Source organism: Chelonia mydas, chromosome 5, assembly GCF_015237465.2.
Source record: "Chelonia mydas isolate rCheMyd1 chromosome 5, rCheMyd1.pri.v2, whole genome shotgun sequence".
Lineage (NCBI taxonomy): Eukaryota > Metazoa > Chordata > Testudines > Cheloniidae > Chelonia > Chelonia mydas.
Genome location: NC_051245.2, coordinates 86,562,463 through 86,586,086, shown reverse-complemented (window position 1 = coordinate 86,586,086; position 23,624 = coordinate 86,562,463). Strand labels below are relative to the sequence as shown.

Below are 23,624 nucleotides of genomic sequence, written 5' to 3'. Positions count from 1 at the left end.
CTGTATTTCCTGTTGATCCACAGCCTAGAATGGTCAGCTGTCATTGTAGATGAAGCACACAGAATCAAGAATCCAAAGGCTCAAATAACCCACACTATGAAGGCTTTAAAATGCAGTGTTCGTATAGGTCTTACTGGAACCATTCTTCAGAACAACATGAAAGAATTGTGGTGTGTCATGGACTGGTAAGTAAGAAGTTAATATTTTAATTAAGACTTATCCAGAGAAGTGACAGGGTGGTAATGGTGTGGGGCTCAGCAGTGTCCAGAAACTGTGCTATAGTAGGAATTCCATCACACTTTTGTCTTGTTTCTGCTGGAAGTACATGTGGTTTCCCACCAGGGCACTGCCCCCAAGCTGTTGGAATAACCCATCTTTTAGAGTAGTCTTAGATAGCTTGTATATGGTAAACTTGGGGGCGTCCTCATCCCCTCACTCTTTTGGGTACTGGTAAGCAGGGGAGGAGTTCTTTTCTCTTATTATTACCCCTCCTAGCTTCTTTCCAGTGGTCCTTCCTTTCTTTCCCTGGCCTGTGATGCCCCCACTCCACCCCACACGTAACAGGATAAGAATAATTATTTAGCTCCCAGTCTCAGGCACTCTGCTCCCTGCTTTGTCTAAAATGCACAACTCACATTGATGTAGATAAGAGTGTTGTGTGTCCTCCTGATGATTTCTATTAATATTTCAGTAGTGCCCAAAATGTGCTAGGTGTTGTGCAAATATATAGGAAGGGACAGTCCCTACCCCAAAGAACTTTAAAGAGGAAAAAAGACCCCCAGATGAGGGAATAGAAAGTGCAAACAAAATAATCTTTTATTACTTACAATTTTAAAAATCTTAAATACGGAGCAATTGTGGGCTGAAGTGAAATGTCAGGAAGGGGATGAGTTAGTAGCAAAGCTTAATGTAAAATCCAAGCAACTAAAACATTAAGATGGTGTTAGAATGGATTACCCAATGGGGAGTATTTCTCAGAAAATGCCTAATGGGTTTAATAATTCTTGTTGTTTTCTTTAGATTCAGATTCAGTAAACTATTTGATATCTGTATAACCTGATGGAATTAAAGCAGAAAGAATCAAAGTCAACATTTTAAAACCTGGGTGCCTAAACTTTAGGCGCATAAATCCTTAAAATAAGCTCCTAGATAATAGTAACCTGATTCATAACACTGGTCAGCATCCATTGGACCTGCAGATGCTGAACTCCTCTGAAAATTGTGTCATTATTACTGAAGAGCCTGTATGGGGATTTAGGTGCCTAAACTTAGGCTGACAGTGAGTACATGGAAAGGCTGACTGTCTGGAAGTAGAATGATACATTTGTATTATATACATGAGTCGTATTTATTCATTTAACTGCTGATGATTGACTTAAGATCTGTCACTGTTAGTCAGGAGTATTTCACATGCTTTTAGTCAATGGAAGAGGATATTCTGCGTTCGCGTTCAGCAAATGACTGCTGTTCTTTTATTTCTTTTAGGGCTGTACCTGGACTTTTGGGTAGCAGAACACATTTCAAGAAGGAATTTTCTGATCCAGTGGAGCATGGCCAGAGGCACACCGCAACTAAGAGAGAGCTAGCAACAGGTCGAAAGGCCATGCAGAAGCTAGCAAGAAAAATGTCTGGCTTCTTCCTGCGACGTACTAAGGCTTTTATTAGTGATCAGTTGCCAAAGAAGGAAGACAGAGTAAGAGTGGCCATTTTTACAAAATACTAATAAATATATCTTGGTGGTTGTTATATATATCGTAGTGTTTTTTGTATAGTGTATCTAGTAGTTCATGGTTCTGTGGTCAGATTTTTCTAGAGTTCAGAGGTCCAGGGCTGTGAGCAAAAATGCACATGCAGTAGTACACTTCATTTGTTCACATAATTACTATGATTGCATGTTCAGATTGAGTTATTTGGGTATGGAAATGCCCAGCAAGACATTTGACTGACCATTAACACATCCAGATGCTTAATTTATATGCACAGTTGTAATTATATGGCTAATATCAGCTTCACATTTCTGTGCGCAGGAGGTGGAGTCTGATAATATATAAATTAAGACTTGTTAAAAGCCAATTACTTTCAATCCTCCCCTTTTATGGTATTCATTTTAATAATTTTTAAAATTGTTTTTATTTTTTTAAGTTAATTGTGACTAATTGTGGCTGTTTCTTTGGTGCTGGCATAAACATAATTTAAGAATTCATACTTTTTTAAATCATCATGACTAGGCCGTTTTGATGAATATGAGAATTTATTTAGCCAGCAAGCACAAATACATTTAATAAATTAAACACATTAGCTTGCAGCTGTTTTTCTAGATTTTGTTTTGCCCTTCATACAGAGCCTGTAATAATGTCATCCAAACTGTGTCTTATAAAGAAAAGATTAACACAAACGTCAGTCAGGTGCTTTTCTAAATCTAGCAGGTTTTATGTCTTTTCATTCTCTTGTTAATGTGAGTATACGTTCAAGTTACTGTTGTATTATTATAGCACAGCATGGTGCTGCTGCTATGTGGGTGGCCTGAGTTCAGAAGTGATCTTGGGATTTTCTGTCTCCTGCTGGTTAAGACCAAAGATGTCATGGAGATGCCACCCGTGGTCTTTGGGAGGAGGGATAAGAGTTTTGGACACACCACTGTACAGATCCCTCCCCCGCCCCATTCCTGTGACTCTCAGTATCAATAGGTCTCTTAGATTTGACTGTTTTTTATCTCCCTGACTGTAGAAGTGTTTTACAATAGTTAGTACCAAAGGGGGGTGAAAGGAAAAGGCAAATAAACCATTCTGACTAAGTGGGCAAGAACCTTTATGGCTAGGTCTTTTAAACCGTTCACTCACTCACTCAATACCCCTCCCCCCCCCCCCCCCCCCCAAAAAAAAAAAAAGCCTAAAGAAAATGTAAGTGGAAGTAAAACTGCAGAATGATTGATGTAGTTTGATTTTAATACTGCTAATAGAATTGGTAAAAAAAAAATTGTATTAAAATTACCACAGTTACCTGTTGACCATATTTTCACACTTTTTTTCCAGCACATCAGCCTCCAGTTCTTTGTTGGGAGCAGAAAAATACCCTTTAACTACCTGTACATCTGTCAGTTTATTTTCCATTTCCTGTAATTTTAGTATTTTAGCATTTTTGTGTTATATTCTTATTGAGGTCTTTGTTGTTTTTTCATGTACGCTGCATACAATTGTATTTTGGGGTTCTATCTTGGCAGACGGTATACTGTTCCCTGACAGAGTTCCAGAAACAAGTATATCAGGCTGTGTTGGCAACAGAAGATGTAAGCTTAATATTGCGAGCACGGGAGCCCTGTAGTTGTAGCAGTGGCCGTAAAAGGAAGAATTGTTGTTACAAAGTAAGTATTTTCACAGTCTAGATTTCAGGATGTACAGTAACTTGCATCTTTCCACCCTGCTGGTTTGGACAATGTGAAGGAATATGCTTCAGGGAATGACTGGCCCTACCTATTTTGCAGGTCTTGTTCCTAATAGATCACCAAAAGAGGGGTTGCAGAGTGGAGCATTCCCCAAAACCACTGTTCCTCTAGACGCACAGGCTGTCTCTCACCTTTGCTCTCAAAACTTTTGTAGCAGTTGAGGGCAGAATAGAAATTCTTTGATCCCTTTTTATATTTGTTTAATAATCCAAGGTGGGGGATGAAAGGTACATTATTTGGTCATTGCCATTAAAGAGCCAATATTTGCTGATAGTTATGACATGTTGGTGGCTGAGATTCTCACATTCCCTGTCTTTAATTAGGGTAAGAGATAGCGGTAGACACTATTCACAAATGATTATTTCTGCTAAGAAGGGGCTGTCTTAATCTGTATGTAACAGTTCACAAGGGAAAGTTGAACAAAAGGTAAATGTATATAAATACACTGGCAACAAAATCTATTAAACAATAAAAATTTGTTTTGAAAAACAGGGAAATCAGTTTAAAGAACAAAACAAGGAAAATATACTGTACATACAGGAAAACTATTGAAAGACTGAACTTTAAGAAAAAAATGCAATTAAACTCCAGTTATAAATATAGTGTCAGTTAATTGGAGGTCATGGGGAAGTAACTAAAGTTAGTTATAGTTTAACTTAACTGTGTAATTTCAAGTTAACTCGGACTTAACAGTACCTACTGACCCCTTGTGATCTTCCACTCAATACAGCCATTGCACTTTGCATGCAAGGAGAAAATATTCAGAAGGAGGCTTTGATAAGAATTCTTTTTGTCAGTTTAAACTCAAGAACTGCATCCTGGATGGTTACTTCAGCAAACCCATAACCTTGTCCCTTAAAATGTCCTGGGAGTCCTGATGATTACATTTAAAATCATTTTACTTCAGGCAGCTTGTTAACTTAAAAACCTAGACAAAATAAATCAAACTGATTGAGACACAGGTCATCTGTAAACTATTGATGGAAGTGCTGTGATGGAAGTTGCCTCAAGCTCCACTGGTCTTGCTGTTCCCTGAAGTAGCAATTACTGAAGACTTCTTGTCTTTTGTCTGCTTTGAATGTATTCTTTTTTATAATTTTCAAAATAATAAACTGCACTCTTTTTGGCTGGTTGGTATTCTTCCCAGTCTTTACTTCTCCAATTTAAAGCAATGCATTTTTTTTCTAAATTTCCATCTATTCTATCTTTACATTAAATACTCTGTTGTTTTGTCAACTTCCCTGTTACTTTTAACTTATTGCAGTCTCTCACGTTTTCTTCCATGTACCCTATCACCCTTTATTGTCTAGGCATATCTGTGTCTCCAGGTCGCTCAGTTTGCTCTGCCCTTGACACCCATATTTTAAGAGCTGTTACAGTCTGGATTGAGAGCGTTATGGACAGCTTCTCTCAACCAACTGATTCAAATTTTAAGAATGGAAAAATTTAGATTGGATATCAAGAAAAACTTCTTTACTTGAGCTGTATTAGGTTGTGGAATAGCCTTCTTAGATCTGTGGTAAAACATTAGAAAAGATACAGTCGGGAACAACCTACATGGACAGGGGGATGGACTGAAGGACCTATTAGCTCACTTCCAGCTCTAAGTAATAGCTATAAATTCAAATTATAAGCATACCTTTGTATTTACTCTGCAGAAGTTGTCCTGTAATGGAAAATCATTATTCAAATACACACTTTACAATAATAGTAAAATGAGCACATAATACTGGCCAATGACACACTTTTATATACTGTATTTATTCCTCATGTACATTATAAATGTTTTTCAGCTTTGCTTCAGTGTGATAACCCGATCTATTTTATCTCTTGTTGAAATGCTTTTTACAGTAAGGCAGCTTTTGGATTGTTTATTTTATTAATAGATTTTACGTTATGAAGGTGTGCTGCTGGTTTTTCACTAATTTTAACATTAGCTGTTTCCATGCTTCTATGTCTCATGATGTTTTGTAGAGAGAAGTGACCCTCCATTTCATTCAGTTCGCTAATGACACCTGAAATTACTGGAAGCCCTTGGCCACATCCTGGATGCTTAAGTGTAAAATAGATTGCTATAGAATAACTTCCTGAAGTTACCCATGAAATCTAGCAATTTGAAAGGTTGAAGGGGGAAACATGATTGAGCACTAGTTAAAATTTTATGGTAGGCATTTAAGAATAATATTGGAAATGGAGTGCAAGTGCTAAAGCTGTCATTTTTATTATTTGTCAACTAATGACTTCAGTGATATGCACTGACTGTTATTTTTGGCATATTCACATGTTTAAAGTCAGTCAGCCATAACCAGGAAAACACAGTTATCTGATGTCATTGCTGATGCAGTAGAAAACCTTGCATAAACATTTAGTCATTTTAATTATATATTTTTATTATTATATTTTTATAATTTTATTATTATTTTATCTATTTAAAATATTGTTGAGTTTCTTTTCAGAAAGAAAACTATTAGCTGTTGTTGGGTAAGATGCCATTAAAACAGCTGTGATTTATATTTGATTTTAAATTGTTTGTAACATTTCCATTTCTATTTTTCATATGACATGTTACATGGCATCTTGGTTACCCTAACTTTCTATAAATTACATGTTCTGTAATATGTAAGAACAAATATAAACAACATTGTTGTCTTGAAGCAGAGGCGGTGCTAGCAGGAGTATTTTTGGAACCCCACACACACAACACATACCAATAATTAGTAAGGGGCCCCCTTGAGCTGCTCAGGGCCCTAAGCAATTGCTTAGTTTGCCTATGCCTGGCATCGGCTCTGAAGAAATCTTTTCTGTTAATACTATTTGTTACAAAATGCAGGAAAATTGTAAGTATTCTCTGTCATGCTGCATTTTTAACAAAATCAATAAGGTTCCCATATTAATCTATGTAGAAGAGGTTTTAAAAAATACTTGGAAATCGCAAATACACTTTCTGCTGAAAATGGTAGTTCTCATCTAGAACGCTGATTCTGCCAGTTGCCAATAAATGTGGTTAGAATATCTATAATTGTAGGATATTCACATTTTTCTAGGTTGTTTGTACTTTTAGGAAGCATTATTGCTTTTTTTGTTTTGTTTCTACAGACAAATGCCCATGGTGAAACAATGAGGGCACTGTATTTCAGTTACCTGACAATCCTTCGGAAGGTTGCTAATCATGCTGCTCTACTACAGACAGAGAACACCAGCAAACATCAGGTTGGTTTGGGTCCGCCTGAAGAGTAAAGTCGTGAAACAAAGGGAGAAACTTTTTAGTGAAAAGGTCTTATTGTAGCAGCTAGCTATAATTGTGACGGCCACTTCTTTTCAACTTTATTTACTCTCATCTTTTTGTCTAGCTAGCAGGAATTGAAGTATTTTGGTTAGTGCTTGGTGTCTGATCCTGCTCCCATAAAATCGAATGGCAAAACTCCCATTGACTTTTATAGTGCAGGAACAACCCTTATTCAGTAGTTTTCAACAGTAGCAGTATTTTTCATTTAGTCACAAGTAATTTTTTAAAAATTAAATTCTGGTGATGTTGGGGGAACAGTAGATAAGTAGACATTTTAGTGTTCAAATAATGGCAGAGGCAACTACTTGTAACATATTTGTTTTATCAAAAGAATTTCTCCAGGGTTGGCTTCTTTGTAAAAATAGAAAATGTTTTAGGGCATTTGCTTCCCAAAAGAATTGTTCTTTTGAGAGAGCTGAATTGCTTTGAACAGCACAAGAAGAAATACTTTTATCAAAGTAGGGGCAAGGAGAACACAATGTCAGCTGGAATTGTTAGAATGCCAAGGGGGAATTTGTGAATCTAAACTGATGTTGGCACACAGATATTTTCTTGGAATTCACTTTACTTCTTTCCTCAAGTGAAGACAGAGGCAGCATAGAAACTTTTTTTTTTAAGTGTTGCAATATACCTCTAAGACCACAAATGAGTAAAAAAGAAAGGGATGTTATCACCTTCATTTGGAGGCCTCAAGGGGATAAAAGTGCAGAATTCCTGGCTTAATCCTGGCCCCTCAAGAAGGCGGTCCCTCTTTGAAAAGTTTTACACCTCGCTGTCCAGGACTTTATACTTATACCTATCACCATAGTAAGTGCCTAAATGTCACTTCAAATATTGTTTCTGTCTGGCGTGCTTTGGAAGAATAGTGTTCTTTGTTACGACAAAAAATTAAGAGTTCAAATGGTTTATGGAAATTACAGTATGCTGTAGTGCTTGAAATAGTTACAGGTATGATATAGTAGGCTAGAATTGCTGTATTATTTAATGGTGAATTCATTTCCCATGATTATTTACTGTATGTGTACCAGTTGATACCTGTCTGATTACATCTGTACACAAAAGACTGATTTAAAATGTTGACAATTAGTGCCAGTAAGCAAACCAGAAAATCGAAGATACTTGGGCTCTAGTTCCATCAGTCAGTATTTTTGAGCCTGGCCCTGCAAGCTACCTAGCACCCTCACTCTCATTGAACTCAGTATCTCAGGATCAGTCTTAATGCTCTGTTGTCATCTCCTCCCATTCCTGCCCATTGCTCCCCCCCGCCATGAAATCGACCTCCCAATCTGTTTGCCCTCTCCTTACTGATATTGTTCCTAAGGAATCAACTCTTCTTTGGAGCCAGCAAGAAGTGAAGTTATACTTGTAGTAATACTGATTTAAAAACCTTTCTTAATCTTCCCTCTGTATTTCTCAGTGTCTTCTTGTCTGTCCTTTAGATTGTAAATTCTGTGGGACAGGATATTTGTGTTTTGACCAGCTCCAGCTTTGTTTGTACTAAACAAATAATAAAGTCTAAAAAGAAAGGGGGGGGAGAGGGTTTGCGAGCCAGTCTGCTGCCATATCTTCCATTGTGGTACTTGAGATCAGAAAATTGATGATCCTCATAATCTTGAGAGGTTTGGGAACTTCTCCATTAGGGAATGAAAATTTTGCAATGCTCTCTTTAATATATGCCGAAGTCCACCATTGGTATTTTTCCAAGTGAGGCAATGCACTTTTATTTTCCTTAATATGGGAGAGAGGACTATTTTGTGTTTTGGGCAGACTCTAGTTACTAGAATTCTCATATTTAACCATGTAGCCTCTTATCCTTTAAGCTAAAACCTCAATTTTTTTCTTATTGTTGTCAGATGCTTTTGTACTGAGCACTTTTATAAATTTACTACTAATTCCAGCATCATCAAGAATGTGCTCTTTTAGCCTATTTCACTCTTTCACAGATTAATGCTGGACCAAATTATCTCTAATACTGAACTCCATTTTTCGTTTGTGGTGATCACATTTTCTGCCCCCCCCCCACCCCTTTTTTTTTTTTTTTTACAGGAAGAACATATCAAAAGGGTATGCAACCAGGTATTTTCCGAGTTTCCAGATTTTGTACAGCTGAGCAAAGATGCAGCCTTTGAAACAATTTCTGATCCAAAGTACAGTGGGAAAATGAAGGTAAACATATTTGGAAAAAACAGTGTTACATAATTTTGGAGATTGTAGTATAGATGTGTTAGAAAATCTGCATCTACCATTTATCTAACCACTTTATAACTAATCCTTGTACCTGGATCATGAAAGTTACAGATTTAAAAGACCTAGATCACCATACTATTCCCTGGCAATGAAGGGTTATTCCTGATTAAAACATTTTCTAGTGCTTTGTCCATTCTGGTTCTTTGCAATGGTGTATCCAGTACTTCTCTTGGGAGACTCTGTAGTCAGGAAGCTTCCCTGCACCCCAATAGGAGTCTAAATTTTTACTTTTCATTCCATTATTCATAACTATAGTTGCTAGTTATATCTTCATAAATAATGTCACCACTTCTAGTGTACAGTCTTTAAATATAATGGATTTACATCCATTTAGGTCTCCTGCCTATTGCCTTCTCTTACCCTAGCTATATATATTTAGCTCTTAAGACCTTTCCTCATCAGTCAGTTTTTTTAGTCTCCTGGTTGCTTGAGTTACTCTTTTTTGGAATCTTTCTGAAAATGTATTGCCCAGAATTGGACTGATGTCTTATCTAACTAGAGTCACATAGAGAAGGACCACTACCACCCTCCCCTTGATGTACTTGCCTGTGCAATCCATAAATGCATTGGCCTTTTTGCAGCTATATATACTGCAAAGTCATATTAAATTTGTTTTAACTATCATCCTTAGTTCTCTTCAGCATTACTGCTTCCCAGGGTTCTCCTTTTGTTTGAGCATCATTGTTTTCAGATTATTTTTTTTCCAGATTGCTTAAATTTTTCTAAGTTGAATCTCATTTTGTTTTCTATATGTTTCTAATTTCTCTGGGCTTGTTGGGGTTCCCATCTCCTTTCATTTTAATATCAACTCTGGAGTTCTTTAGCATGCTGATTAATACCTCTTTCAGATGTTTAAATCAATTCTAACACTGATCCTGAGGGTACCCCTCTAGGTATATCTTCCTGACTTGATAATTGTAATCTATTACCTTTTGTTTTTCTTCAGGTAGTGTCACTACGGGTGCTCCGTTTCGGGAGAGGGGTGGGGGTGCCCTGTGCATTGGAGATTTTAGGTAGCAGTGCCTGTTCGACCTGCGCATATGCTCTGCTCAGCCTTGTGCTCTTTACCATGGGTAAAGCACATCTGTGTGGGCGAACTGCCCTCAGTTCCTTCTCAATGATTTTGCCTGAGATGGAGCCTCAGGTGTGTCTGAGTTGAGCTTTCCTCCACTGTAGTTTCTCTCCCCCCATGGTTTCACTTAGCTTAGTTAGTTGTAGTAGTGTTGGTTAATAATAGTTAAAAGTAGTAAGGACCGTTGTCCTTTCAGGTTTTTTCTCATGTGGGGAACTTTAGATTTCTAGAAGGGTATGCCTGTCTCTCTCAGTTTTAAATGTTGCCTTTCGTGCCAGGAGTCTATCCTTCGTGCCAGGGGCCACTCCCAGTGCATCCATTTGCATGCTTTGGGGAGTCTCACTTTTGGGGGAAGTGTAATTTTTGTCTGGCGTTAAAATCAGGAACCAGAAAGAACTCGGAGATTAAATTGCATCTCCTCATGATGAACAGCTCCCTCCATTTGGCTTCTGACCCAAGCCACGGAGACACCCCTGCCCTGCCATACACCTGTCTCTGAGCAAATAGAGCTCTTAAACCATTTCCACAAAACTTTCCCTTAGTGCTTCTAAGAGGAAAACTCGAATACTCTCAAAAAGTCATTAGAGAACAGAGCTTGGTTCCCAGGTAGGGAAACTGTCAAAGAAACTGTGGTCGCAGATTGAGGCTGCTACTTTGGTATCTCCCCTCTACCCCCCGCCACTCCTCCAGTTCCTGACTCAGTACCCACAACGCTGCGGGTCCTCAGGTACTGTAAGCAGCACTAACCCCAAAGAATGTAAGGATTCCAGCTCCAGAAGTTCATTAACATTGTCAGGGGATCGAGGCAACAAGGAGAAGAAGACTACCTCTTCTAAATCAGTACCAATAGAATAAGCCAGGCTCTCGGTACCTACCATTGCAGCACTGCAGAAGATCAGAGTGTCATTTTGTGGACTCACGCCTTGGAGCACATAAAGCCTGCAGTACTGTCCAGTTCCTCTGCCACAGTCATGGCTGCCACCTCGGTCAGTACCACAGGAGTTAAATTTTCATGAGATGTCACAGTGTGAGATGCCTGACACCCCTTTGATAGAGACCTCTACGTGTCCAGATATTCACCTAGTACTGATGGCATCACCATCTTTTTCTACCAGTGCTCCATTTCTACAAAGTCATGTTGAAGATGATGATAATGGGGATTTTTCATTGACTTCTCAAATGTTGCTTCAGGGCTCCACTCCTCACTATCAGACAAATATTTTTCTGGAGACTTCTAGGAAGATGGAACCTATTTGAGAAAGACACCCTCAAGCTCCATCCTGATGGTCTGATGGCACTCATGGGTGCCCCCACCTATTCCATATTGACCCCCTCAATGGCTGTACTGAATCCATGAGCAGCATACCGCCAACAATTCTCTAGGACTCTTAGTATCACTCATTGCTCACAGAAGTAGAAAATTCCTCTCCATCCCCGCATTGCTCTTCCTCTGGAAGGCCTGACCCACAAGAAGAGACTTTGGAGGAGCAGGAGGTGAGAACAGACAGAGATCACCCTGCTAACCAATATCTCTTCTTCATCCCCAGATGAAGCAGTCATGCCTCCTCCACCATCCCTGGCTGATGATTTTCAGACAGTTCCAGGACCTTGTTAAAAGCATAGCAGACCCATTACAAATACCACTTGAGGAGATTAAGGCGTCACGACATAAACTGCTAGATATTGTGCATACAATGTCATCTACCCAAATTTTACTACCTATTAATGAGGCTTTGCTGGATCCTGCAAGAAGTAATCTGGTATAACCCAGTGACAATTCTACCCACCTGTAAAAGGGCTGAAATAAGACATTTTATGTCCAATCTAAAGACTCGGAATTTCTATTTCCTCATCTCTCTCCCAACTCCTCCCTAGTTATCGAGGCTATAAATGAACGTAGAAGGCAGCACTGTGTTAAATCAATGCCATACGGCAAAGATCAGAAGTGTCTTGTTTTATTTTGTTGCAGATCATATTCATCTGTGACTCTGCAGTTTAGGATCACCAACTATTGAAATATAATCACAGCTACTACTCAATTCATTTGTTGAGCATTTACCACCAGGGCAGAGGGACCAGTTTCAGGCAGTCCATTACAAAGGGTCACCTTCTTGCCAGAATATCTCTGAAGGCCTCTCTGGATGCCCCTGAAACAGCTGCTCGCTCTGTTTCTACAGTGGGTGTCATGAGAAAGGCCTCCTGGCTTCAACTCTCAAGATTTCCAAGAGAGGTCCAGAATACAGTTGAGGACCTTCCCTTCAACAGATTAAAATTGTTTGTGAAGAATACCGTTGAGTCTGTACATACTTTAAAAGATTCCAGGGCCACTCTACTTTCTCTAGGAATTTACACAGCTGCTCATAAACGGACAGTTAGTAAGTCTCAGACAATGCAGAAATCTTGTCCTGTCTCCTGCTTCTAGAGCCCTTATGAACTCCAACGAGTGAGGCAGATGTTCCAGAAGAAGAGTCTGTCTGCTGTACAGGCATCGATCTCTCAACCTTCATCGAAACACAAATTTTGATGGAGTAGTCAATGTTCTGAGTTCTCTCCCTTACTCCTTACCAGATTCAAAGGTTCATGTGCCTTTGCTGCTTTGAGAACTGCCTTCCTCACTCCAGACAAGCTTTTGAGCATATTGCTATGGACAAATGGGTTTTGGAGATCATATCAGCAGGATACTCCATCTGCTTTACTTCTCTCCCTCCTCCCTCCAATTCCCTCTGTCCCTCTTCAGGCATTTTCCCTCTCACAAGCATCTTCTAGAACAGGAAATAGACTTCTTCCTGAACGTAGGTACTATTGAACTAGTTCTTGTACAACACACAGGAAGGTGTTTTATTCCAGGTACTTACTGGTTTCAGAAAAGAACAGTGGGTAGAGACCCGTTCTAGATCTAAGGCTCCTAAACTGGCTCATGAAGATACAGCAATTCAAAATGGTAACACTTGCAGCAATAATAACATCACTGGACCCAGCGAATTGGTTCTCTGCTCTTGACCTACAAGATGCATATTTCCATCTAGCAGTTCATCCTTCCCACAGAAATTTCCTATGTTTTACTCTGTGTCAAAACTACTTTCAACACAGACTGCTTCTGTTTGGTCTGTCTTTTGCTCACATAGTGTTTTTGATGGTTCTGTCAGTCATAGCAGCTTACCTTCTCAGAAAAGAAATCCTTATGTTCCCATATCTCGACAATTGGCAGTAAAAGGGATGCTCCTAAAGTGAGACCTCGTTCTGACCTTCTGAGTGGCCATTGTTATTTCGATGTCCCCCTTGACCCTGGTGCAAAGATTGGAGTTTATAGAAGCTTATCTTGATACGGTAGCGGCCAAACCCTACCTTCCTACTCACAGGTTTACAACCCTATCGAATTTAGTCACTACTGTCCAAATCAATTCCCAGACATCAGTCAAAAACTGTCTCCAATTATTAGGACATATGGCAGGTGTTACTTTTGTAATAAGCCACATGAGGTTGCACCTGCACTGCCTTTAGGGGTGGCTTGTTTATTCACCAAGCAAACACAGCTTGAACAAACTACTCTCGGTTCCTTCTGTCATGAAGAAGTCCATCAAGTGGTGAAAAGTATTTGAACAGAAGTCCCCTTTGCTCAATGTCTTTAATGGTGATAATAACAGATGCATCCCAGTTGGGGTGGGGGCACATCTCAACACTCACGCAACTCAGGACAGGTGGTCATCTCGGAAGACTACTCTACACATCAACTTCCTGGAACTCAGAGCAGTCAGGAATGCCAGTCTCCATTTTATGCCATTGATCGGAGCAAACATATGAAAATAGTGACCAACAATATATCATGCATGTTTTATATCGACAGTCAAAGGGGAGTGAGATCACCCTTCCTCTGTGCTGAAGCAGTCAAGACCCTGGAATTGGTGCATATAAAATCTCAGCAGCTTACTTACCAGGCATTCGGAACATCACGGCAGATGCCCTCCTTGGAGAACTCTCTCAGAATCACAAATGGGAGGTAGATCCCATTGTAAGCCATCACATATTTAAGTGTTGGGGCATCTCGCGGATAGATCTGTTCATCATGTCCAGAAACAGGAAGTGCTTCCAGTTCTGCTTGAGAGGAGGACTGGGCCGCAATTTCTTGGGAAATGCCTTTTTCCTTCATTGGATGTTGGATTTGTATGTATTTCCTCCAACTCCTCTAATATCCAAGGTGTTGATCAAGATAAGGAAGGACAAGGCCAGAGTTATTGTAGTGGTTCTGACCAAGACAGACATCGTTTCCTTACCTCATCCAATGGCTGCTTGTCAACCAATCACTCTCCAGACCATCCCTCATCTTCTGTCTGAGGTTGCTGGTCAAGTTCTTCACCCCAACCTTAGGGTTCTTCAGCTCAAACCATGGCTGATTGATGGTTAACGGGACTAGAAACAGCTTGTTCTGAGGACATAAGAAGAGTATTTATTTGTTATGTAGTAGAAAGCAGTGTACCCATAATAAGGTACACTGTGCTGGAAATGGCCCAACTTGATGATCACTTTAGATAAGCTATTACCAGCAGGAGAGTGGGGTGGGAGGAGGTATTGTTTCATGGTGTCTGTGTATATAATGTCTTCTGCAATTTCCACAGTATGCATCCGATGAAGTGAGCTGTAGCTCACGAAAGCTCATGCTCAAATAAATTGGTTAGTCTCTAAGGTGCCACAAGTCCTCCTTTTCTTTTTGCGAATACAGACTAACACGGCTGTTACTCTGAAACCTGTACCCATAATGCTTACCGACAGAAGAGGATGAGATTCAGCCAGTGGTGTGACCTTTCACCTGTGTCATTTTCAGGCTGATATACTAGTTTGTATCCTGGAACTGAAGAAAATAGGTTTGTCTTTGAGTTCCATTAGGATACATTTGGCAGCCATTATGGCTTTCCATTTCCCAGTGGAGGGCTTTTCGGTGTTTGCACATCTGATGATGGTGAGGTTTCTCAAGGGGTTGGGGAATCTCTTTATACAAGTCAAAAATCCTGCTCTGGTTTGGGACCTCAACTTGGTGCTTAGCTGCCTTATGGGACATCCCTTTGAGCCAACAGTGACCTCTTCTCTACTTGACATATCTATGAAAACGGCTTCATCGTAGCCATTAGTTATTTTGAAGACCTGGGGAGATAGGGGCTCTGATGGCATATCCTCCCTTCACGTTATTCTTCGGGGACAAGGCCATATTGTGACCACATCCTAAATTCTTACTGAAGGTGTTGTTTGACTTCCACATCAGCCAGTCTGTTCCTCTTGTAGTTTTTTCCCCTAAACCACACCTGAATAATAAGGATATGGTAATACATACACTCAGGTGGGCATTAGCCTTTTACTTGGACAGGACTAAGCCAGTTAGAAAATCTTCCAGGTTGTTTGTGTCTACTGCGGACAGATCTAAGGGATATCCAGTTTCCAAACAAAGATTCTCTAGATGGATTTCAGGCTGCATTACCTTTTTGTTATCAGTCTCATGGTCTCAAACCTCCTTCTAGAGTACTGATCCATTCAATAAGATCTCTTTCTGCTTCAGTAGCCTTTCAAATAAATTGGTTAGTCTCTAAGGTGCCACAAGTACTCCTACTCTGAAACCTTTCTTAAGAATGTTTCCATTGCTGAGATCTGTGGAGCTTCAGCTTGGGCCTCCTTTTCTGAACATTATGCAGTAATTCATGACTCAGCTTCTGATGCTGTGTTTGGCTCTACTCTACTGTCTTTGATCTTGGATCCAATTCAGCAGCCCCCCCACTCCTTAGAGTGTGCTGCTCAGTTCTAGCTGAAGTGGAGCACCCATAGGAATAGTACTCAAAGAAGGAGAGGTTATTCTGCCTGTACATTAACTGTAGTTCTTTGAGATGTGTGTCCTGATGGATGCTCCATCATTTTCCTTTTTGCTTCAGAGTTCTCTGCTATGGAGCTTTGTGATGGAGAAGAAACTGAGGGTGGTTTGCCCGTGTAGTTCTGTGTGGCCAGAGCAGAGCATGAGGCAGAGTAGAGTGTGTGTGCAGCTGAATGGGCACTGTTAACTAAGATCTCCGATCAAAGGCACATGTGGTGCATGTGTACTTCAAGTGGAGCATCCGTAGCAAGACACATCCCGAAAAACTAGTTACTTCACAGGATGAGTAACCTCTCCTTTTACAATCTTTTAGCTAATTTTCAATTCACATTAGTTTGCCTATATAGATATGCAGTAGCATAGTAGAACAGTATGTCCTGAACAGCATTCATTCTAAAACTTTAGGTTTAAATGTTCAGATGAAATGGAAAGTAGCTTGAAAGAGATCATTATTATATTTTGAATACTGTACATAGGATTTATGTAGATTTGTTTGAGGTATTCAGTAAAGGTGCTGGGCAAAAACTAATTCACTCCTTGGCATAAATATTAAGGAGGTCTTTTCTTGCGCTGAGTGTTAATGGAAGAATAGATCCTAGTGAATTAGGTAGCATTCAGAATCCTGGGAGTCATGAACTCTGGTTTTAATAAATATTGGGCTTTTCTGTTATCTATGGAAGTAGATGTGTAGTGGGTGTAGCTGCTTTTCTCAAGTATGGCTGTGAACCAATTTGATCTACTATAAATGTTTGCTTTTAAGAGTGTCAAAATAAGATGAGGTAATTTTTGCTGTTGCTGAGCTGTCTAAATCTTTTTTGCTCTTTTTAAAGCAGGTTTTTCTCCTGTCATGTTTCTAGAATGTCAGTTTGGCATGGCAAGAGAAGTGCCTAGTCTCAATGCTTTCAAGATAGGATAGTACTGTATATTACTGTATATTAGAGGGAATGAGGGAAGTATGTCACACTTTAGTGCTCCTAGCAATATTAATGATAAATGATATTAATGATAAAACAATGCAATGACAATAGTCTGGAATGCTAATTCTGGAAGAGAATGATTAATAGCAGGGAACAGAACATGCTGCAAGTAGATCCTGTATAATATTCCCCTCACAATTCTTCACACCTGTTTTGTAACATTTCTTAGTCCTGAACCTCTATTTAGCAGAGACTCCTAGTTGTGCCAAAATCTGGGGATGGGGGTGATGTCATGGAATTTATTTTCACTTATGAACAAATTCAGGATTTGAAGCCAGGTTTACAGAAGGAAGAGCCTAGAGCATAACCACATTGTGTTTTCAAGCCCCCTAATTCCCGTTTTTAACATGATAATCTGAGCATCTCAAATGATTGCTAACCTTTTCCCTAAAATAGCTTTATATTGTGGATGAATATTTTGTCATTATAAATTTTGGGCAATACTTGAAAAGAAAGTAGTAATATAATAGCCAATTAAATATAGGTGGTTAGATTATGCAGTGGATTTGTGTATTAGCTTTCAAGTGTGGAATTTAATTCACACTCACTTAAGATGCAAATAAAAAATTATTCTGTTCTCATTCTAATCACTGATATTTCAATCTGACCACATTGTAACATTGTGAAACCTCCCATTTATCACACCAAGTGGAATTGAGTTGCATTGTGATAAGTGTGTGTGTGTTTGTGCGTGTAAGTTTACATAAGCCATCTTTCTAGGTGGTCCATTCCTGAAAGTCCCTTACTTTCTTGAGTAACAAATCCACATGCACACATAGTAAAAGGGAAAGATTATTTATTGAAAATACTGTTTTTATGGAATGATCCTTAGTTTACTTGACTTTCTCATTCCTGTTTTTCTCCACTAATGCATCATAACAGTAGAAAACCCATTTCAGTGAGAGTCTTATTGCTTATTTATCTGTGAATTGTATCTTGGTTGGACCACAAGGCATTTATTTATTTAGAAACTGAGTTTAATAAAATAAAAGTGAAGATCAAATCATAAATGAACTTTTAGCACATCCTATGTTAGTCTTCAGTTTGGAGTCCATACAGTATGAGAAATTTAGGTTTCAATTAATGTAGCCTTCAACATTGTGTGTACACTTGATTTCATTAATGTGAGTAAAAATGTAAAGAAAGGAGAATTAATTTTTAAAAATATATTGGAATCGTGACATGCTCTGCCCCTCTTTCATTTCAGCAGGAAAACTACTTTTTTTCAAAGTACCAAGAACACTGCATAACATAAAAGACTGAGATCGGGACAAGATGGCTAATTAAAGATTTATAGGTTGGAAAGGACTTGAAAGATTTTTATTTTGGCTACTAAGAAACTTCAAGCCTTCGATGAAAGTTAGATTTGCTTTCTAATCCCCTTCAAGCTAAGGAGAAGGGCAGTTCCATTAAAACTATGATTCTTACAGATATTAAAAGTTCTCATAGTATTCTTTTACATTAAAGATCTTAAATTACTAATATTGTAATGAATATGAAATAAAATACATTTAATAAAATGTATAATGTTCCATGAGGAATTTGTGAAACCGAGGACCACAACACTGATTTGAAAGAGAAGTAGCTAGTTTGAAAAGCCATTGTTTCTTTTTGAGTAAACAGAACTGAAGATTTCAAATATTAATAGACGATCTAATATTCATATAATTAGAATCTCAAAAGACAACACTAGTATACAGGAGTTTTTGACCTTATCATTTATTCCAGAGATGTGATAGTGATGTTGGGTTTGAGTTGGTGATAGGCAGCTGGTGTTTCCAATATCATCAGAGCAAAACAAATAACCAGAATATTTACTGTGAAAATTTAAAAGAAATTTAAGAAGGAATCTTTCTATTCAGAAAGTAGGTAACTACAGAAATCAGACTTCCAAAACAAGCAGATATTCTTGTAAACTCACTTGAATGTGAAGAACCTCATTAAAAGAAGAGAGTGGAATATATTTTATGACTAATAACAAGAATGATCCACTTATCTGTCTGGCACCTGGTGAAACTTCCATTTATGTTGAAAAAAATGACACATCTCTGAGAGATGTGGATCAAATATTCCTTCTTTAGAACCTGACTGAAGAAATCCTAATTTTAAGATTACTTTCACAGATAAAAGTCATGAATTCATTACTTTAAGATATAATCAGCTTGAAAAGCTCCTTTGGATCCTTACATTTAAAGTTCTTTTTTTTTTTTTTTTTTTATGATTACCCTTGGAAAATAATTCCTTTGCCGAGTGGGAAATCTGCCCTTCACTTTGACTGGTTCTCTCAGTCAGAAAGTTTGAGTGATTTTTGTCTGTTTTAACTTACATTTTTGGCTTCAATTTTTCTTAGTAAAATAAAGCATATTTAGTGTGCCCTTTTCTTAAAGTGTGTCATAAGGCAAGCTGGGGAGTTGGATCTATAGGGTACAAGCACGTTTTGGCAGTATTCACTTGAAACCTAGTAGTTTTCTTCCCCTCTGGCCATTAGAGGGAAAATAGGAAAAACAGTGATCTTGTGTTAGTTTTTCCTTTGCTTGACTGCTTCATAGAATTTTTCCTTTGTTTTGTTTTACTGCTACTGTATTGGGCGGTTTTGCTAAAACATGCTTTGAAGAGATCCCAGTAGATTACTGTTATTCAGTCCTCCATCATGCCTGGTTGTTTCTGATGGTAATGATCTGACGTCACTGCAGAAACCTGCTTAATGACTGTTTTCATTTTAAACCACTTAAGCGCATGGATGCAATATCTAAGCTTAAAAAAGTATATCTGAGGGTCAGTGGAATGAAACACCTGATTAAATGGAAAATAACGACTTCCTATCTTAAAGAGACCTCAGATTTTATATCACTTCAGGAAATGCATCTCAGTGTAGAACAACATTTCCAAAAGGTGTAATGCCATCCATATCCCAATGGAAGAGGGAGATGGGACTATATATAGAGGATAAAAAATGAAGATGGGTGGGCCTTTAATAGCATATGTTGGTCTTGTGCGATTGGTTTTATTTTCAAGAAGTGAGGGTTCAGCTTTCAAACTTGGAAATTCTGCTGTAGAAGATGACAAAATTTAATTGACCTGGATTATAGAAATTCACTTTATTATCGTTGCAAGTTTAATATTTTAAATGTTGCTATTTTAGTTCTAAAAATAAAAAACACTTTCAAATGCATCAATACTGTATCTGACTTCATTGCTGTAGTGGGTCAGATTGGCATAACTGAAAAATAACATTCGTGTTAAGTTCATTAAGTTAAAAATGTTTGACAGTAATTTTTTAATGCCAAGATGCCTTTTTAATGTCTGGTGTACTATATTTTTAAAATAGTGGAGACTTCATTGAAGGTTAATCTTTTTGAGAACAGATTAGCTAACCTGTTTTCTATTCTGAATAGGTTCAAGAAATTTTCTGAATATGTGATCCTGGGTGATAGCTTTTGTCTGTGAACTGAATAATCATAACAAATTAGACCTATACTTCCTGTTCTTCTAGACCTCAAATGTACAGTATTTTGAGATAAATTGTTTTGACAAGGCTGCTTCAAATAATAATGTGAACTTTCTTCTTGATCAGATTATTGTCTGATTGTCCCCTATGTGTTACATTCTGAAAAGAACTATAAATCTTCTATACTGATGGGCTTTTATTATGAGAGAAAAGGTATCCAGGGGATCTCTGGTCTCTTGGGAAGCCTAAAAAATGCACAGAGAGAGGTCACCATTAATTAAGAATTGGAAGATATTTTATAAACACTTTTTTAAACTCAGTAATGAAACAAAAATTAACATATCAGTGGGGAAATAAATTTGACCAAATGTTATAAAACTTGCAGAAATGTAGCTATTAAAGATTTTCTTGTAGTAGAATAACAAGAGGTGGAAGGTATTTGCTTGCATGTGTGGTTGTTTAATAGTCTCCCTCCCCCTCCCCTTTTTAATAGCATTCTGTTTTCACTTCAGACTGTTTTGTCAATAAATGTAATACAAAAGCATTTGTTTAGATTTGGTGTAGTTGAACATGCAAGAAATAATGCTTGACAATATGCATGGTTGTGAGAATCCAGTACACCTCAGTTGTGAAGTGAGAATTGTGTAATGAAAAGACAAATGACTCATCACTTTTGAAGTACAGTGCTTGTAGACTGCATGCTCTTGAGCATTATTCTACAATATCATTGACTTTTTGGAGGGGGAGCAGGAGTGGTGAAACCAAATGGTTACACAGCTCTCTGAGTCACGCAATAGTTGTCCCATAATCACATGGGCCAAAACCTTCACTTGTCCGATTACTCCTTCAGTTTTCCTCAAATTTTGGGTAACAGTAGTCTACCAATATTCACTGTGTATATGACTTTTAAATAAAAAATTATATTAAATATCTGGCTGTTAGAAATAAAATGTAGTTTTAGAACTTCTTTTATAATACTTTTATTAATTGCAACGTTTTGAAAGCTTCTGTTTAGTAAGTATATGTCTCCTGGGAGTATACACGTCTGATTAAGAGATTGATTTTACTGGCTTCTTATTTTCTTCATTATTTAAGTAGGAAAATGCAAGTATCTCTGCGGGAGTACCATGTAAACATAAACAAAAAATTAGGCCTAGTTTAGGGTGAGGGATGAATTATAAAAGCCGGTATTTTACTTATTCCTGCCATGAATGCAGGGGACTGGACTAGATGACTTCTTGAGGTCCCTTCCAGTCCTATGATCCTGTGATTCTATCTTTAAAACATCAAAAGCGGCATTGACGGCTGTACACAATATAAATTGTAGTTGAAATCTAAGAGGTAAATATCAATATGGTGTAAAGTGATTTCACTTCAGGACTTCTAATAATCCTGGTCGGAGTTAAATCCATGCTCACCATATTGAAAAACCATATTTTAATTGTAACATTATGTTTTTGCTTGAGTATGCTCACCCAGTTTGTGTTTTGCAAAACACCTACCTTTTAGGATAGTATTCCAGTGTGGGAACATATACTTTGTTTCTCTTCAGCACAAAACCATTTAATTTTCTTTGTTTGTCAGAGTTAGTGCTATTATATTCCAGAATACGTAAAATCCAAGCAGACATGACATTGATTCACTTTATTTAAACAAACTGGGTGTATTTGTTTGCACTATCTCCTATAGGGAATTAATTACGTGACCATATTTATTACTCTAATAATAATATTACAGGAGACAAACTCCTACAGCTTAAACATGCTGCTAATTTTTCTGTCCTTTCTTAATGCAATTACATGAAATACAAATGTAGAACGTTTAACACAGTATATTTTACACTTTTTGAGTAAAATAAAGCTCATTTTGTCCATTGTTCAACTTACAAATTATAGTTACAGATGGAAAACATGCAACTTTATATGATTTGTGCCTCTTATTTACCCAGTAATTGAATGATACTACAATACAGAAAATGTTATGACTGTGATATTAGTATTTTGTGTTCAAGATTTTATCCAGAACTGTAAAATTAATACAAGCATTCCTCTATTATTTGAGCGGTTACACTTTTAGTGAAATTTGTGTAGATGTAACAGTTTAAGTAGTTATCACCGAATAAATAAAATAATTTAAATATTTATTGCCCTGTGGGAGAAGGCTCCAGACATGGTGCAGAAAATTCCTTTTCCCCTTTGTGTATTGCTTCTGCATGGTACTCTTGAACTGCCATTGCCAGATGTGGACATGCTTCTTTTGAAAATAACTGTATCACTATTATACGCAAGACTCTGGATTATTTGCTTCCCTACCAGAAGAACATTGTGTGTGGGCGGATTATTGGCATTTCAAGGTCTGTGCAGAGTCTGGGAAGCTGAGGCCTACAGTAAACAAAGCAACAGAAAAGAGGGGGAGTAGGGAGGGGCATACATCTGACTGATTATTTTAAGAAGACAAGTTCCAAAAAGTTTTGAACTCAGAGGTAGTGCAGCAAACTAAATAAGGTTAGCTCTGTTCAGAGTGAATGTATGGATTCATTAATTAAAAACAAAAAACCCAAACCCAGGGTAGAACAGTAGATAGGTAGTATTTGTTACAGCTTTGTAGACTAACTTCTGTTAAAAGGCAACTTGAAAGATACAAATAGCTCCTTTAGAACTTAACTTCTGTTAGTGTGATACTTTAAAACTGCCCTTTCAGAATGTGTTCAGAGAAGGAGTTTATTAACAGTGTGTGTGCATGTGTGTATGTGTTTATTTAGAATCTCCTTTTATTGTAGTGACATTTATGATACTAGGAAACTGTATTAGGCTTGCAAAGCCTCTCATTAGTGCCCGTTTTCCTTAGAAAATAGTATGAAATACAGACCAAAACTACAGCTTACTCTTTTTAAAGTTAGAAAATGTAAGTGTGTGTATATATAAGGTGTACTTGGGATGAAGTCAGTTAATTGCTGCTCTGTGGTTCATTTCCAGGTCCTTCAACAGCTTTTAAATCACTTCAGAAAAAACAAAGATAAAGTTCTTCTCTTCTCCTTTTCCACCAAGGTGAGCTCTATATGACTTGCATTATGACTGACCTCAGCAATAAGTCCTGAGGCATAAAGCACAGGGGACAGCAGCAGCTTTCAACCACATTTTCTTTCTCACATGCACTATGGGAAATAGTGTTGATATGGACAATGTGCAGTACTAAAGAAAACATCTTGAAACCTTATGTTATCTCAAGGACAGTGGCAAGGACAAATGTAGTAATCGCCTTTCTTCTTTGGGCTTGTCTTCACTGGAGTCTTAGCTGAAGT

At 37.9% G+C, this 23,624-nt stretch overlaps 1 protein-coding gene across 11 annotated transcripts in view; it reads left to right on the top strand.

Annotated features, from left to right (window-relative positions):
- ERCC6L2 (ERCC excision repair 6 like 2) overlaps positions 1-23,624 on the top strand; it is a 157,931-nt gene that overhangs the window by 75,741 nt on the left and 58,566 nt on the right. For all 11 annotated transcript variants that reach the window (XM_043546390.1, XM_043546396.1, XM_043546391.1 and 8 more), the window contains 6 exons: positions 24-185; positions 1,486-1,693; positions 3,221-3,361; positions 6,539-6,652; positions 8,775-8,894; positions 23,299-23,370. In XM_043546390.1, coding sequence (XP_043402325.1) covers positions 24-185; positions 1,486-1,693; positions 3,221-3,361; positions 6,539-6,652; positions 8,775-8,894; positions 23,299-23,370 — 817 coding nt within the window. The remainder of the gene's footprint in view (positions 1-23; positions 186-1,485; positions 1,694-3,220; positions 3,362-6,538; positions 6,653-8,774; positions 8,895-23,298; positions 23,371-23,624) is intronic.